This window comes from Pelophylax lessonae (genome assembly GCF_965119305.1).
Source record: "Pelophylax lessonae genome assembly, chromosome: 6".
In the NCBI taxonomy this organism is placed as follows: domain Eukaryota; kingdom Metazoa; phylum Chordata; class Amphibia; order Anura; family Ranidae; genus Pelophylax; species Pelophylax lessonae.
In genome coordinates this window covers 168,907,789-168,926,353 of record NC_138773.1, presented here as the reverse complement: position 1 = coordinate 168,926,353, position 18,565 = coordinate 168,907,789, and the positions used below count along the sequence as shown (strand labels likewise).

The 18,565-nt window shown below is 44.8% G+C and overlaps 1 protein-coding gene across 2 annotated transcripts in view; it reads left to right on the top strand.

Moving 5' to 3' along the window:
• FOXK1 (forkhead box K1) overlaps positions 1 to 18,565 on the top strand; it is a 210,820-nt gene that overhangs the window by 114,889 nt on the left and 77,366 nt on the right. For both annotated transcript variants that reach the window (XM_082261198.1, XM_082261197.1), the window contains exons 5-6: positions 1,984 to 2,177; positions 10,120 to 10,280. In XM_082261198.1, the coding sequence (XP_082117324.1) occupies positions 1,984 to 2,177; positions 10,120 to 10,280 (355 nt within the window). The remainder of the gene's footprint in view (positions 1 to 1,983; positions 2,178 to 10,119; positions 10,281 to 18,565) is intronic.

Here is an 18,565-nt window from a genome sequence, read left to right as displayed (position 1 = left end):
CTTGGATTTCAGCTTAGCAAGAACATTGTATTGAGTATAGAGGCTGAACTCTCCTGAAAATACCAGTTTAAATGCTTGTGTAATTTGTGTCACTGACCTGGAAATAGAATGCATTTAAGAAACGCTGACTTTTTTGATGTGCATGCTTATATAAGGGGTCAGCATCTCAGAAACTATTGATGGCATAAACAACCAGACTACCATTTTATGAGGTCAGCATTGGCAGTTGTGGTATTCCATGCAATATAGGTTTCTTTTACTGAAATGATTTGCAGTGGTCTGTCAACTGTTTGCCTTGAAGACCTTCAAGCATGCCTGCAAATTTGATTGTCCTTTATATCAGTGGTCCTCAACCCTGGCCTATAGGGCCCACTAACAGGCCAGATTTTAGGTATTACGTTGGGGAGATGCAGACTAGAGTACTGCAATCACTGAGCAGCAAATTATATCACCTGGGATGTATTTCGGTTATCTTGCAAATCTGGCCTGTTAGTGGGCCCTGTAGGCCAGGGTTGAGGACCACTGCTTTATATGGACTGTCTAATTGTGCTAGGATACTTATTGGTACTGTCTGACTTGTTCTAGGCACCTGCTTGATATTTAGAATGGGAAAAAAGAAGAGAGGAGGCGTCTCAAAGTTTAGTATTACAAGATTTATTGGAAAATAAGCATAAAACCACTCAAAAATGTAGAGGAGTAAGTAAGCCTGTAATAGTGTATAATACTGTACAGTGTGAACTGTCCGATTTCCTCAGGCACCGGCGGTGGAGGACGAGGGAGGGAGTCTGTGCTCCGTGATAGAACCGCCGGCTGAATCGGTAGCAGGGACTTCCCAATAGATGTTGGCTGGTAGGAAGGCGAGCCAATATCGAGGCCTGGATCGCAAACACCGCCCTGGAGGAGGAAGTGACGTCACTATGAGCAATGTGTTTCTGAGCTGGCTGGCTGCGATGACGTATGCAGCGGCGCTCCTTCATCAATAGCGAGTGAACGTCCTCGCTTTTGATGAAGGAGCACCGCTGCATATGTCATGGCAGCCAGCCAACTCAGAAACGTGTCGCGCATAGTGACGTCACATCCTCCTCCAGGACGGTGTTTGCGATCCAGGCCTCTATCGGCTCGTCTTCCTACCAGCCAACATCTATTGGGAAGTCCCTGCTACCGATTCAGCTGGCGGTTCTATCACAGAGCACGGACTCCCTTCCTCCTCCTCCACCAGTGCCGAGGAAATCTGACGGTTCACACTGGACATCTATTACAGGCTTACTTACTCTACATTTTGCTTATTTTCTAATAAATCTTGTAATACTACACTTAGAGGCACCTCCTCTCTCCCTTTTTTCCCCCTTTACAGCATTTGGGACTTTACTTCAGGTCCCCCTCGTATGGCTGCCTTTATATATGTATGGACTACTGATTTTTCGGACTTTTAAATCCTGTATATTTTATTGTTGCCTCTTTTTCCATTTTTTATTTCTGTTTTCACTTATGCAATCTTTATGCTTTAGGGCAGTGGTCCTCAACTCCGGTCCTCAGGGCCCACTAACAATTCAGATTTTAAGTATTACCTTGAGGAGATGCAGACTAGAGTACTGCAATCACTGAGCAGCAAATTATATCACCTGGGATGTATTTCAGTTATCTTGCAAACTGGCCTGTTAGTGGGCCCTGTAGGCTAGGGTTGAGGACCACTGCTTTAGGGTACTTATCACTGTCTAGAGCTCTTGCGCTCATGTTCTAGTGTCAGTCTCTATATTTAGAATGGGAGATGGTTCACTAGGAGACAGCCTGTCATGTCTAGAAAATAGTTACTAAAAAATGTTTTTATTTCGGTGTAGAATTTTGGGTCATTTTTAACCATTGTTTGTTCCTACAGTGCTACATTTGCATCATATTCGATTAGACATCAGCATTCTTGTATGCTTAAAGCAGATATTTATTGTGTATGTGTGTGTGTGTGTGTGTTTTTTTTTTTCCTTTCAGAATTCAATACGACACAACCTGTCACTAAATCGATACTTTATCAAAGTACCGCGTTCTCAAGAGGAGCCTGGAAAAGGTTCATTCTGGAGAATTGACCCAACATCCGAAGCCAAACTTATTGAACAGGCATTTAGAAAACGCAGGCAGAGAGGTGTTTCTTCCTTTCCTACTCCATTTGGTCCACTTTCTTCAAGGTGAGTGAAAATTCCTTTTTTTTTACCTAATTAATACCTTATTATTATTATTATTATTATTATTTTTGTTGAATAGGATGCGAATAATGCATTAATTTTTAAATCCCTGCTGTAAAATATATTGTATTGTTCATCAATTGAAGCAGGATCAGTAATATCTTGAGACCGGTGCAATTTATGCTGCTGGCTACAAGAGATGGGACACTACCAAAGCTGTTAATCAGCCATATATAACCCCTCCCACTCCCATCATGCTCCAGTTTTATGCTAGTGTCCTAGGAGAATGGATGCCTTCTCTCTGCTTAACACTTTCCAGTAGTCTAAGTTATGCTAAGTAAAATAAACCAATTCCTCTCAATATCAAAATCAAAACCTAATGTGCTCAACTTAAACCCCAATTACAAAAAGGTTAGGAAGCTGTGTAAAAATCAAAATAAAACAAAATGCTATGATTTGCAAATCTTATAAACCCGTATTTCTCTTTCTTTCATTGGAGGACACAGCTCTCTATCTTGACATTTGGGTTATGCTTGCCCCTACAGGAGTAGAACACTAGGCAGGAAAAAGCTTGACTACGCCTATGGGGCAGTTCCATGGGGTATACTCCCACTCTCAGCTATAGGCATTCAGTTTTTTTTTTTTTCTGCCCAGTCAGGAGTAAGGACCTAGTTTCTTGCTGGGATCTCTGGTCCTGGCAATTTTTTTTCTTATTAAATGGAATTTTTTTCTTTTCTTTGTTTTTTTCCTGTGAGAATCTACGATCAACTGCCAAACTGGGCAACAGACTGGATAATCTAGATCCAGAGGGTCCCCCCAGTCTGGCTGGCGAGCGCGCGCAGGCGTCAGTTCCGTGCTAGGTCGACCGCGACATAGCCCCAATGGACGGGGGCTGGCCTGTGAGTTAAATGCCTCGCGAGGATGCATATGACCTAGCCTCGGCCTAAATCACACTGTTCCTTCTGGCCGACAACCACACCTATTCCGATGGAGAGGTGGTCTGTCAGGAGCGGTGCCCACCCTGTTCCTGCTATGGTAAGCAGCTGTCCCCCCCCCCCTCTAGCCCTGGAGGTTTGTGGGGTGGAAGTGGGCCCCTCTCTGGGCTGGTTGGACCCCCGGATTCCCCCCCTCCTTCCCATGCACCCATCCCCCTCTTCTCGGTGGTCTCTTGCAGACTTGTTACCCCCCCCATCTGCCCACAACCCCTCCCCCCCCCCTCCATGGGGTGGCTATACCTTCTTGGTTGGTCTAGGGTGTCAAGCTGGTGATTGGGGGGGGGGTGCGCCGTCAGGGACCAGACGATTGACTTTCAGGAGGGGGCTGCACCTGGTGGGGGCTCCTGCCAGGGCCCACCTTTCTGCTGGGATCGTGTTCGGTGCCCCTGGGGCCACCATTTTCATTGGGTCTTTTTGTGCTATGGATCGGTGACCATGTTTGTGTAGCCTCGGCAATGTTTTTTTAAAGCTATATGAGTGGTGATTCTGCAGTGTGGGAGCCCCTCCTCATCCCCTAGTGCTGACTGCTGGATCTTTCTTTTCCTGATCGCCACATGGTGTGCAGTTAGCCTGTGCTGTAAGTGTCTGATCAGTGGTGGTGAGTCTTTTGGTGGGGTTTTCTCTCCCTCTCTCTGCTTTAGCAGTGGTAGTGCTCTGTGCTGTGCCCTGTGGTACAGCCACAGGTACACGGTGTACATGTCCCTAGCAGTGTTATACACTTTTTTGTGTGGGTCCCCCTCTTTACTGATGAAGTCCCTGGAGCACATTTCCCCACCTGATACCCTTTCTGAGGCTGTCGGGGCCTCCGGGTCCCATCAATCCCTGACTGAACTGACGGCGGTCCTGGAGTCCTTAGTGCTCAAAGTGGATTTGGTCCTAGGAAAACGGGCTAGCAAAAAGCGTCCCCTGCCGTCGCCTGCTTCATCTGTCTCATCGGATCCTAAATCTGATTCGGCCGCTGCGGACGCAAATTACCCTTCTGGGTTTGCGTCCATGCACCCTGCGTGCTCAGATAGCGAGGATTATTCCTCTTCTCCTCTAGCCGCACATGAAAAGGTACTGGTGGTTGTGCTGATTATGTCAGTGTGTGAAACTTTTAAAGATGGAGGATGCGGCTGAGGTGCCGGTCTCTTTTGGAACCCACAGGCCCTCCAAGGTGGCCGGGGCGTTCCCCTTTCCCCTCTACTTTGATATTATTGTCCCTAAACAGTGGGGTTGTCCAAACTTGCAGTGGACTCGCCGGTTTCCAGGTTAAATAAAGCCACCTTGATTCCAGTTAAGTAGTCCCCGGCCTTTAAAGATCCAGGTGATTGGAGGCCAGAGACTTTGACCCGCCATATGTTCACTGTGGCTGATTGAGCACTTAGGCCGGTCTTTACTATCGTCCTTGTGTTGCAAACTCTGACCGAGTGGGCTAAACTTTTACGCTGTGACTTGGAGAGGTAAGGGCTTCCCCCTGTCTTTGTGGAGCTGGAGAATCAATTGGTCCAGGGGCTACAGTTGTCTGGGATGCCTCTTTGGATGCGGCTCCTTGATTTCAAGACTGTCTTCTCTCAGCAGTGGTCCTTGGGCGTATTATCTGGTTGAAATGCTGGTCTTCAGATGAGACTCCTAAGAATGCCTTAGCTGATCTCTTTTAAGTGGGGGGGATTGCCTGTTTGGAGCTTTATTGGATGACATCATTAAGGGCCTCACAGGGGGGGAAAGAGTACTCTTCTTCCGTAGGCTTCCAAGGGCAAGGAGCCCTGTCGTAGAGGGGGACCTTTCTTCTCGGCTCATAAGAGGCCTTTTCGTCTCTCGGGGTCTTAAGACAAGGAATCTAAGCCCTTCAGATCCGGAGGACCTGGTCTGGCAAGTCATAAATGTGTGCAGACCTGCGGACAAGGCTTCCTCTACATGAAGGGGCGCCCTCACCCCATCTGGGGAGGGGGGACTTCTTCGCTGGTTTCCGGATCCGTGGACCTCACTGGTAAAAAAGTGGGCCCATAAAGTCATTCAGTCCAGCTACAAGATAGTTTCGGTCTTATCCTCCGGAAAGGTTCTTCCCTTCCAACCTGCGCTTTTCCCCAGATCTCATGCGGGGTCTCTTTGGGGCGGTGCCAGACTTGTTACGTCAAGGGGTGATTGTCCCTGTTCCGACTTCGGAAAGTTTTCAGGGGTTTTACTCTGTTTACAGTTCCCAGGAAGGAAGGCAATTCTGGACCTCAAGGCGCTAAACTGCTTTTGTGTGGGTACAAAAGTTTAGACTGGAGTCCATTTGCACAGTAGTGGTATCCTTCAACGGGGATTTTCTCGCTTCTATCGACATCAAGGACGCTTACCTTCACATTCCAATATGTGGCGGTCACCAGCGCTTCCTCTGCTTTGCCATGGGCGAGAAGCATTATCAGTTTGTGGCTTTACCTTTTGGTCTACCCTCCGCTCCTTGGGTCTTCACAAAAGTGTTTGCCCCGGTACTAGCATTGTTGCGTCAGCGGGGGGGGGGGGGTTGTGGTACTGGGGTACCTGGACGATCTTCTGCGAGCGGAGTCTCCAACTGCTCTGATGGACAATTTGGAGATTACTCTGCAAACTCTGCAGGAGTTCAGGTGGATTCGGAACCTTCAGAAGTCTGCTCTGATTCTGTCCAGGAGACTGGACTATCTGGGTCTGACTCTGGATTCGGCCTCAGCCAGAGTGTTTCTTCCTCTGGAAAAACTCCAGAAATTGCAAGAGGCAGTTCAGCTTCTGTTTTCCAGCAGACGGTCATCCCTTTGGACTTGCATGCGGATGCTGGGCCTGATTGTGTCTACCTTCGATGTGGTTCTGTTTGCACAGTTCCACACGAGATCTCTGCAAAGAGAGATCCTGGTGAAATAGGACAAGAATCCTCAGTCTCTGGACAATCTGATCCCGTTTTTGAGCCGGGGTACGAGAGAGTCCCTGATCTGGTGGCTTCGTTCTCCGGCACTTCAACAGGGAAAATCCTTTCTCCCCCTGTACTGGACAGTTCTTGGCATAGAGTGTGCTCAGGGGGTCTGGACTCTTCCAGACTGCCAATCAATGTACTGGAACGCCGAGCGATCAGACTTTGTCTGAATCATTGGACAGTTTGCCTTCAGGGGTGTCTGGTACGCATTCAATCGGACAATGCCATGGCCGTGGCCTATGTCAATCACCAAGGGGGCACAAGAAGTGCCCTGGTGGCTTGGAAGGTAACCGGTATTCTAAGGTGGGCACAATGATTCGTTTCAGCCCTCTCTGCTGAACAGGGGTGTAAAATAGGCAAGCGGATTATCTCAGTCAACAGGCGTCGGGCAAGGGGATGTGGACATCTTCATTGACTCCCTGCTGGAGGGGCTATTCCCACAGGCTGAATCAGCACTTGGTAGGAGCCGTTGCTTCTGAACAGGAAGGAAACCTTTATATAATTGCATATTTCTAATACAGGAATAATCCTGTTCTCATTCTGTATACCAGAATTGAGAAGACATTGGGTGCTTCGTGGTTATCATCCAAACACCAATAGGTACTCCTGAGGAAGCTGCATAGAGTGGCGATCTATTGGTATCTACATACTAGGATCCATATTGGCCCGGACACAGGAGGTTGTCTGTTTCTGTGATTCACAGACACAAGACCCTGGCACATGTCGGGCAACTTATGGGATTCTCTTGCTATAGGAGTATGCTGTATAGCACCTTCATGCATATCATTCATGCTATGGTTTTAATGAATATTTCTATTGTGTTGTTAATCAGTACTCAAATGTAAAAAACATACAAAAATTATTTTATTTCCTTTTGGGATTAGCAGTGGCTGCTTTTAAAGTCCTAATACCCACAGGGTTTTTTTTTTCTTTCTTTGCAGATTGCTGAGAGATTGTGCCAGTCCAGGCTTCTGGGCAAATACTGACCATATGTCGAGCTCTTTCCCGTGTCTGGAATGGCTAGGTGATGTCAGCTGACTGCGGGCTTTAGCCAGCTGTCGGCTAAAAACAGTTACAGGAGTGCAGAACACTGCACTCCTGTGATCCATAGAAGTATGGACAAAAAAAGCTTTGACCATACATCTCTAAGGATACCATTTCTGTCCTTATTGATGCATTGCTGATCTCTCGATTCTCCAACAATAGAAATTTATGCCTGTTGCCCTGCACCACCGTGTTGATGGGGTTGTAGATATCCTTCACCTAATATCTAGATTGGGTCCCCTATCTGTACCCTTGCGGAGCAGCCTTTGGCTCGAATTCTGGTCTGTGGAACATCAGTGCACAGCACTTATTGCATATACCTTTGATGGTGAGTGTCTTTTTGATGGCTCTGTGCAAAACTTCTTTAAAACATGTCATGGGAGGGAAGTGGACCCTTTAGCCTTGGCAAAGAAAGGTTAAGCCTCAGTCTGAAAACTCTTCTACCCTGTAGCTAAGAAGAGTTCCTTTTCTCTGGGTCCAAGGCCAAACCTGGTGCTTAGTTCCTCCAAAGGCTTTGGATTCCGAAAGCTCCAAGCTAGAGAGTAATTTTTGCTCACTATGAGGGATGGTCCTTCTAAAACTGTGTGTGGGTGGGGAGGGGGGGCTTTTGTTGGTCCTTGCTAACACAGGGGTGGATGTTGTATCCTGGATCTACAAGCTACAATTTTGAGCTCTACCTTCGCCCCATCTCATTGTGTTAATACCTCAGCGAAGACAGGCAGGCCTCCATGTTGCTTCGGCATGCTCCCCTTTCCCCCCTATAAGAGTCATGCCATGGTCAAAGCAAAAATAATGATTCAGGGTTTACCTCAAACCTGTTCACTGTCCCCATTGAAAATGGGTGCACTCCTCCCATTCTGGATCTAAAGGCACTCCACATCTTTATCTGAGCGCAAATTCCTCATGGACATTATCCAGTCAGTCTTTGCATCCCCGGAGGCTTTCTTGCCTTTGTGGACCTCAAGGATATGCCTACTTGCATATCCACAACTTTCCAGTGCATCAACCCTACCTGCATTTACTGTGGGCACGCATCCCTACCAGTTTGTTGCCCTTCCTATCTGACTGTTCACTGCACCTCAGGTTTTCATCAACGTGCAAGCCCTTGTATTTGCTCTGCTTCAATCACTGGGCTTATCCATAGTGGGATACTTTGACGTATTTCTGCTAAGTGAACGGTGAGCTCAGGCCAGTGTCAGTCAAACTGTTCAGACTCTACAAAGCTTTGGTTGGATCCTTAACCGTGTAGAACCAACTCAACACTTTAGTATCCAGCTCCTTTTCTACATTTGGCATGGTCCAGGGTTTTTTCTTTTATCAAAAACTGTAGAGATAGATAACCGAAAAATGAAATGTGAAATAGATACAAATTATGAAAAAATAAAATACCACTCATTCATGAGCAGGAAAAATGTTGGCTTAGAATATCTAAATCACTTAGGCACCACCTATATGGAGAGAAGGAGTAGAGGAAGCCCTATGTATCCAGAAGGTGAATGATGCAGAATCACGTTTTTGTATTTTTTATTTATTTTTTTTTCTAAAGAGCCAATGAATGTAATGCTCCCTGTTAGGCCAAAAGTTTTCACTGCTATTGCTTAGGAGCTATATGCCAGTCCAGGGTTTTTCTTCCATGAGACAAACTCCTAACTTTCAGCTCCTGTGTCCTGGTTCTACAGATAAAAAGCTTGCCCTCTGCCTTTGCATTAAGATTTTAAACTTAATTGCCTTCTTTAAGGTAGTTGTGTCCACTCCAGACCATTGCAACTCAAAATTTGGGCCACGCTAGCTAAAAGCATATTCTCTAGACATTTCCATATGTCTGATGCTAAGGACCAGGGTATCCCTGGCCTGGTAGTTCACCAATTGGAGTCTCCTTTCATCAGGCACCCTTTCAGTGTATTGTGTGGTAAGCTAGTCTCCCAGTCAGGAACTCAGAGCAATTTGCCTTCTTTTTTACACTAGATCTCTCTACCGCATGTTCATCTAACCCACAATCATTTGGACAATGCCAAAGCAATGCCGGAAATCAGAGGCCGACCAGATTCTGGTTTGGGTGGAACTTCACACTTCTCTCCTGTCTGTCATGCACATTCCAGTTATGGAAAATTGTCAGATGGATTTTCTCTGTTGCCAATGTCTGGGAGAATGGTTGTTTCACTTACAGGTGTTTTTAGAGCTCTGTAGGTGGGGAGTGCAGGATGTGGACCTCCTGGCTTCTAGATTCAGCAACAAACTGAGCAGGTTTGGTTTCAGAACCATTAACCCTCTAGCCATAGCAGAGGATGCCTTTGTGACTCCATGGGATCAGTATAAACTGATCTTTGTCTTTCTGCCTCTGAAGCTTTTGGCTCTTGGCTTTTCTAAAAGACACCCTTTGAACCTGTCAGAGGGATTCCCCTTTCTACTCTTATAAAGTAGCTTCTATATAGTATCATCCATTTGAGGTGAGTTTCTGAGTTAGTGGCTTTATGAGCTATGTCTCTGCCCTGTTCTGGAACGTCCCAACTCTGGAGATATCCCTCAATTGTTTATAAATGGTGCAGGCTGTTTAGCTTTCTTTTGGATGCAGATTCCCTCTGACCCTTTTAGTCAGCTCTAAAGTTCCCCATAAGGGACAGCCTGCCTCTTGTTCCTCAATTGCTAGGTGACGTAGGCAACTGGACAATGATGAGGGTGAGGTGGGGGGGGGGGGGGCAGGGGCTTATTTCTGGCTTACTAATAGCTTTATTTGCAAATTTCCTATCTCATGTAGGCAGCAGTATAAGCCACTTGTCTCTGAATCAATACTGATCCTTTTGTTCCTTTTTAATGAACATCAGGAAAAAGATTTTAAATTATGTACAAAAATTCTGTTTTTAAAAATAATAAATGAATATAGTTGTTAAAATGTTGAACTCCTATTGTGTCAGATGTTAGGGCTGCTCTTTTGTCATTACATAAATACATATTGATTGACTTCAGTTTGACACAGTAAATATTTTTCCTTTGCTTCCAGAAGTGCTCCTGCTTCTCCAACTTACCCTGATCTGTTGACCTCAAATTCCAGTGGCTTGCAGACCCCTGATAGCATGTCACGAGAAGGATCTCCTATTTCGCATGAGTTTGGTTTAAAGATGGCATCTGTGTCCGAGTGTCGATATTCCCAGAGTGCCCCAGGTATGGAAAAACGATTTCATATGCTAGATTTATAATCTTGGGCACTTTAGACGGTTCACAAAAATGTATGCCTTCAATGTTTTTATTCTGTTTTCTGGATTAGAGTATCAGTAGAAGAGAGCGTATTTTAGAGTCCAAAACATTCTTTCTGCAAAACGTGAAAGCTGAACTCCAAAATCCTGCCCACTGTTTATTCCTTCATCTCTCCCTAAAATCACTGCCTTATTTTTCATATTAACCTTAATTTTGTTGCCTGTGATGCCATAATCTGTCAGAAAAATGCTTTGTTTCTGGGCTCCAGAGGAAGGCTCTATGCTGGAGCTGCACATTACACATGATGGGGTTATTAAGCACTACACTTGCCATGATTCAGTGGGAGATGCAAAACTTGGTGGGCAAGTATTTAGGTGAAGCTTGGGGAAATTTCTTGATTTTCTATTCATTTTCTATTCATATAAATATATATTATCAAAGAAAAATGGTATATTCAGCGCTGAACTGAAAACCATAAAATAAGGTGAAATCAGCAGCTGAGCACTCAAGGGTATTCTATATCTCCTTCCAGAACAATAAAACATTAATAGTGCAGCGCAATTTGCAAGTGTTGGAACTACTTGAAGTCATGCAAAGGACATACAAGGTGTATTCAATCCCATCACCACAGCTTTTACAGCCTCTCACCTCCACTAGGCGACCCTGCAGGGTCTATGCGCATATGCGCATGTAAGCATGTTAACAGAAAAGCGATCCTCCACTCTTTCACTATTGCTTCCAATGGGTCCAATGCGAAACAACACTTCCGAGTGCATATATGCATAAGGATAAGGAGACAATAATGGGAGATCTAAGTGCTCTCTGCTTTAAACTGCACACACTTTATTAGTAAGGTAAAAACTTATGCACTCACATGGTAGTAGAGTATTTCATACATCTCTCGTAGTTGTAAAAGTATTGATGGCGTGAGGTCGGCGTATACTTGCCTCTCTCCTACGAGCTTCCGGGATGGCTGGCGGGTCATGCGGCGTCCCCCCGTATGCGTTGCGTCCGTGGGCGGGACTTCTTCAGCGGGGATTATTCCTGATTATATAAGATTGTGCAGTGTATGATCCTTATGCCCGATACTTTTGGTTGAAATACTGTACATACTGTAACTCTCCCTTTAGGCCCCATTGTTTCCATTACACACTTTTGTATTTGCTTCTTTTGAGCCTGTTGATGGTGGGCTGGTCAGATCTCTCTCCTTTTACAGATTTGCCTACAGTGTTTGCAACACTGTGCTTTTTTTTTTTTTTTTTGTTTTTTTTGTTTCTCCCACATGTACAAAGTGCCATGCATTTCATGCTTTTAGCACCGCCATTTCGTTTCTGCCTTACCCTCCTTTTCCTACTCTGTTTATTTTTATAGTAGTCTATAAATTCCAGTGCATATTGGAAATTAATATTTACAAGCATTGTATAAAAACATTGCCGCCCATCCAGCGGTGTGCATTATGACATTGCAAACAGGCTCCGCCCAACACGTTTTGTGTAAGAACACGTCTTCAGGGACAGAAAGCCATTTGTGACCTCTTCATGATTTATATGTTGTAGTCGGCAATGTGCTTGGACAGAAGCCGTGCCAAAAACTATACCACCTTCTGGCAAATTATTTAAAAAATCCAGTGAGCTGGCAAATATAATACAATTCATGAACTTCTAAACTAAAAACTTTATTATGCTAAAACGGTGGGCTCTAATAATTTGCACACATTGCCAACCGAACCATAGAAATCATGATGAGGTCACGAATGGCTTCCTGTTTCCTGAAGACGCATTCTGCCAGAAAACACATTGGAAGGAGCCTATTCGGAACATCATCACGCACGCTGCTGGTCGGGCGGCGATGTTGTTTTAATGTATGACACAGTTATGTTTGTGAGTACCCATTCCATTCCATTTTATTTTAAGAACCGTCAATTTTTGGATGATATTGGGCCATGGAGTTTGGTTTGTTTTTTCTTGAGTGATAAAAGCACATCTGGTGAAGATAAATTGGAGCCATGAGGTGGTATTGAGAGTTATCTATAGAGTTAAAATTTGAGGTTAACACCTGGTAAGCAGCTTGCAAAGGGGGGAGGTGGTGATTCACATGTAGGTGCACTTTAGTACCTAGAGATTTCACAGCACCAGTCTGCACGTTTTTCTGATTAATAACACAAGAGTCCTTATATCACTTATGAATGTTATGAAATTTTATTTATTTGATATGCACATGAGCAGTTTTCTTATAATTGGCACATTTAAAAATAGAAGCTAACGTAGTAGACCTCTTGCTCCCCACCCCTTCTTCCTAACAATGCCCCCTTAGCAAGCTGTGTGCTATGGGGGCACCTGTGTGTGCGCACTCCCAAGCCATGCTGTGGCTAAGCGTGTAGGAAACCAGATAGCTCCTTTCATAAGTTTCAGGCAGCCACTTTATTGCTTGTTTATTTTCAGTGACTACAGAGGATAGTTGATTTGATGTTGTTTACTATCTTCTCGTTTGTCTTTTTCAATAACTTTCTCCATTAGCTCGTCTGCCAATTTAAAATGTAATTTTGTCTCTGTAGAACTACAAATCATTAGAGAGCATTTCTAGGCTTTTTCCTTTCTCTTTACAATTGCAAGCCATAGCATGCTTAACTCTAATTTCCCTAAACCCTTTACCTTTGCCTCCAAAATTTACTTATTCAACCACTTTACTAAATTTTTGTAACCTATGTTTCAATATTTTACTACAGGGTGAGATTCCCTTCAACGTAATACTTTCACTCTTCGTATACTGGATTCTGATAAAGTGCAAGAGGTGATTCCTGACATACGTAAAGTGGTTCTAAAGGCTGGCCAATTTCCTCTTTCGTTCATTGACTGACACAGCTCTTCAGGATTCTTGATTATTGGTTATACTGCCCCCTATGAGAGTTGGACACTAGACAGAAAAAAGAGCTTGACTACCCCCATGGGCAGTCCCTGGTGGTATACTCCCCCTCTGTGCTATAGGTCCTCAGTTTTTTTTTTTCTGCCTAGTCAGGAGTAAGGACCTAGTTCCTTGCTGGGATCTTTGGTCCTGGCAAATTTTTTTCTTTTTATATGGCTTTTTTTCGCCTGTTTTTTTTTTCTTCGATATCTACAATCAACTGCCGGACTGGGCGATGGGCTGAACAATCTAGATCCAGTGGTCACCCCAGTCTGGCCAGCAAGCGCGCGCAGACCACAGCTTTGCGCTAGGTCGGCCGCGACATAGCCCCACTGGACAGGGGCTGACCTGCAGGTTAAACGTCTCGTAGGTTCGCATACTACCAGGTCTCGGCCTGAGTCGCAGAGTTCCTCCTGGTCGACAGCCCCCCATTTCGATGGTGAGGAGGTTCTGTCTGGAGCGGTGCCCGCCTGGTTCCTGGTATGGTGGTCCCTGGGAGCCTTGCGCGGTGACCATTTTGTCGTACCCTGTTTGTTTCTATGACTGTCAGCAGTGTTGGACATTTTTCGTTTGTCTAGTATTCTACAGAGCAGCGGCCATTACAGGGGAGCCTCTGGACAGCGATTTTGGCTATGGGGGCTTCTTCTTTTCCCTTGGTGCTGACTACTGGGTCTTTCTTTCCCTTGGACACGTCGCACATGGAGCAAATGCTATTCCTTGTGTAGCCGGTGCTTCTCTGGTAAGGTGGTGAATCTGGTGGGGTCCCTCCCTCTCTCTGCTGCAGGATGGTGGGATGCTCTGTTGTTGGCGACCTGGTGGTGCTGCTGACACGGTGGGGAATGTCCTCTTGCAGCGTTAAACACTTTTGTGGGGGTCCGGGTCTCTCTGGGTTCCCAACATCCATTGACTGAGGCTTCAAAATCACTGATGAGCAGACTTTTTAAGCCGTGACATTTTAACATTTGTTATGTGTATATTATCATGTTCATTTTTTCGCTAAAAATCTTTGTGCCACACAGAATCTGTTTTATATGGAACAAATAAAATGAGTTTTACTTATATGGCTAGTGGTTGCCTACATAGTCCCACTCATAAGGGAGTTTTGCCTTTGCCACTAATTGTATCTGTGCGTGAATCTTTGAAAATGGGGAATGCAGCTGAAGCAACGGCGGAGGTGGCTTTCCCCTTTGGCACTCATTAGCCATCTCACAGGGCAAAAGTGTTTACTTATTTCTCCTTAATGACAGATTTGTCGCAAAAGAGTGGGAGCGTCCAAAATGTCACTTTGTGGTTCCTTATCGATTTGCGGTGAGGTACTCCTTTTGAGGAGTCCCTCCTTAAAGAGTGGACTCTTCCACCGGTGGTGGACCCCCAGATTTAAATGTTGAATAAGGCAACTACCTGGCTGACAGAAAAGTGGAGGCTGTGGCCCGCAATATGTTCATTGTTGCTGGTTCGGCGCTTAGGCCGGTCTTCACCAATGCCCTGGTGTCAAACTCTGAGTGGGCTAAACTTTGTGCCGTGACCTAGAGGGTAAACAGCTCCCCCCCCCCCCCCCTGCCTTTTCTGAACTGGCGGACCAGTTGGTCCAGGGGCTGCAGTTTATCTGTGATGCCTCTTTGGATGCGGCTCCCCTGAACTCTAGGCTGTCTGTTTCGGCAGTGGTACTTAGGCGCGAGTTGTGGCTTAAGTGTTGGTCTGTGGACCAGACCGCTTTAAAAAAAAAAAAAAAGCTCTGACTAATTAACCCTTTCAGGGCGATCGCCTGTTTGGAGACAACCTGGATGACATCATTAAGAGTGTCACGTGGGGGTACTTTTCTTCCGCAGGCTGAAAAGGTAAGGAACCTCATCACAGACGTGGCCTATCTTTTTTGGCTCACAAGAAGTTTTTTCATCCCTCAGGGTCCACTGAAAAGGGTTCAAAACCTCTCAAGTCCTCCTCGTGAGGTTCCAATCGGCCCTGGTATGGCAAGCCAAGAGCTGGATTATCTAGACCCGCGGACAAGTCTCCTTCAGCATGAAGGTGTGCCCTCACCCGCGTCTGGGGTAGGGGGACCTCTTCGTTTGTTTCCGGGCCCTGTGGACCTCCTTGGTACACAACAAATAGGTCTACGGTGTGATACGATCCAGCTATAAGATCGAGTTTCGTGCTTACGCTCCGGAAAGGCTCTTTCCTTCCAATGTACGTTTGTCCCCGGGCCAATTGCAAGCTCTCTTTGGGGCGGTACAAGACCTGCTGCTTCAGGGTGTGATTGTCCCGATTCCGGCCTCGGAACGGTTTCAGGTTTTTTTTATTAAAACCTGTTCACAGTCCCAAAGAAAGAGGGCAAGGTACGTCCGAATCTGGACCTCAAGGCCCTGAACTGCTTTGTGCGGGTGCAGAAGTTCAGAATGGAGTCCATTGTAGTGGCATCCCTACATCAGGGGGATTTTCTTGCCTCTTTCGTCATCAAGGATGCTTACTTGAACATTCTAATATGTGCCCGGCAAATGCGCTTCCTCCACTTTGCTGTTGGAGAGGAGCATTATCATTTTGTGGCGTTACCCTTTGGTCTTGCCTCCGCTTCTCGGGTCTCCATGAAAGTGTTGGTCCGGGTTCTGGTGGGAGACTGCAGTACTGGGCTATCTGGACGACCTCTTCTTGTGAGCGGAGTCCTCTCCTGTTCTGGTGGACGACATGGAGATCGCAATACAGACCCTGAGGGAGTTTGGTTGGCTTCTGAATTACCAGAAGTCTGCTCTGATTCCATCCAGAAAATTTGATTATCTGAGTTTGACTCTGGATTCAGCTCTAGCCAGAATGTTCCTTCCTCTGGACAAACTCCAGACGTTGGATGTGGCGATTCATCTCCTGCTGTCCAGCAGATGGTCATCCTTCCGGACTTGCATGCAGGTGCTGGGCCTGATGGGATCTACCTTTTGAGGCAGTTCCGTTTGCACAGTTCCATACGAGGTCCCTGCACAGGGAGATCTTGGTCAAATGGTACAAGTGTCCGAAGTCTCTGGACAATCAAATCCGGCTGAGCCGGGAAACCAAAGGGTCTCTGGTCTAGTGGCTGCGCTTTCTGGCTCTTCGACAGGGCAAATCATGTCTCCCCTTGTATTGGACAGTGGTCACCACAAATGCCTGTCTGTCCGGGTGGGGAGGTGTCCTGGGACGGAGCTCTGCTTAGGGTGTTTGGACATTGAAAGAGTCCATTCTACTGATAAATGTCTTGGAACTCCCAGTCCCTAAATCAATCACTAATAATATAAAATATATATAAACTAATAATTATACATTTTACACCCCAAAAACCCCTAACACTACTGTGAAATCACTAAAAACACAGATCAGTATATTCTGAAAAAAAAACAAAAAACTGTCTAGCGCTTAAAACTTAAAATATGCAACAACAAAGTGATCCAGTGCAATTCTGTTATGTGCAAACAGCAAAAACAAGTGCAGTGCTCCTTAAAGCACACTGAATAGTTGTAATCCCCAATTTACTCTCTAGTATTAAAATAAATGGCTAAATTTAAATCTGTCAAATGTGCAATCCAATAGAGTTCATATATAGTCCAGTCAAAAGATCCCACTGTGCTGTATAATGCTAGTGTGTATCCACATGAAAGCAACCCAGTGAAATCAGTCATCCTCCACAATGGTTATTGCTCCACTACCTCTGTGCCCCTTTCAAGTGGAATCTCACCTCTTTTGGTGGACCAATCTTTTTTACTGGCGATTTAATTTACTCCACTATAATACAGCTCTTATGGTCTCCTCCAGACTCCCATATACAACATCGCGTGAGGTGGGCTAATAGAACAGGGAAAAACTATATAGTGTGCATCATTTTTTTGTTTTAAATTAAAACTGTATAACATAAAAATGCACTCACGTATATATCCCAGATGTTACAGCATTGTAGTGGTGATGTCACACTATGTTCCTCTCCTGCTATGTGTGATAATGCCAGATTGCCCCGCCTCCCTGATGGACTTTTTCAAAGGTAAGCTTAGCGATAGGCACATCACATCTTAATAACTTTCCTCCCTCCTGGTATACTGTGTCTGCTGCTATTACCTCATTCCTGCCAATATTTTGGGCACATGGAAACCAGCTGCCTGTCATTTATTCTGCCTCCGAGAGCAACAGTTCTTTTGTCAGTGTGGTATTATTAACAAAGCTGTGGTTCTGTTTACAATGCAATTATCTAAGAACCTGGTACTTACTTTTATAATTGTATTTTATTTTTTTATATAAAAAATAAATAATAAAGATAACTTATCAATAAGACTAATCTTACATAAACAAGGGCTATACTTACTACCAAACAAATAATAAATAAAAACTACATAAAAACACACACATATATATAGAAACTTTCTCCATTTAATAAAAATTAGTAGAGATGAAAAAAGAGCGAGACATGCAATGCTAGAAGATACTGGAAGAGAAAGTGGAGACAAATGAGACCAATCAATTATCAGATGACCATATTTATGGATTATTATGTACTGCGTAGGAAGATTGAAAAAAGCACTGGAAGATCCTTACCAAAGACAACATTTTAAATACTGCCCTCCAAAAGTTCCCTTTTTTTTTTTCTTTTTTCTCTAACAAGAGGTCTCCTACTTATAGAGATAAAGTGGTGAATATTAGATCTACCTAAACAATCCTCCCTCTCATTTATTAAAATAGGTTTTTATGCATGTGGTAGATCAGTGTTTCTCAACTCCGGTCCTCAGGGCACACTAACAGGCCAGATTTTATGTATTACCTTGGGGAGATGCAGACTAGAATACTGCAATCATTGAGCAGCAAATTATATCACCTGTGAATGATTTCAGTTTTCTTGCAAACCTGGCCTGTTAGTGTGCCCTGAGGACCGGAGTTGAGAAACACTGTGGTAGATGCATTAGCATGCAAAGAAGCAAAATGTAATATGAAAAGGGGGAAAAAAAAGGCATGGCATTAGTTACAGGGAAAAGTTATACCTTGCTCTTCTAAAGTTACATACATAGTTTGTGAGGTTGAAAAAAGACACCAGTCCATCCAGTTCAACCTATGATGTGTGTGTGTGTGTTTGCTGTTAACCGTACATTGTATACCCCTGTATGTTGTGGTCTTTAAGGTGCTCATCTAATAGTTTTTTGAAACTATTGACTCTTCCCACTGACACCACTGCCTGTGGAAGAGAATTCCACATCCTTACTGCTCTGACAGTGAAGAACCCTTTACGTATTTTAAGGTTAAACCGTTTTTCCTCTAGTTTTAGTGAGTGGCCATGTGTCTTATTGTATTCCCTTTCTCTAAAAAGTTTTTCCTTATGCTAGGGTTGCCAGTACAGTATTTGTACATTGATA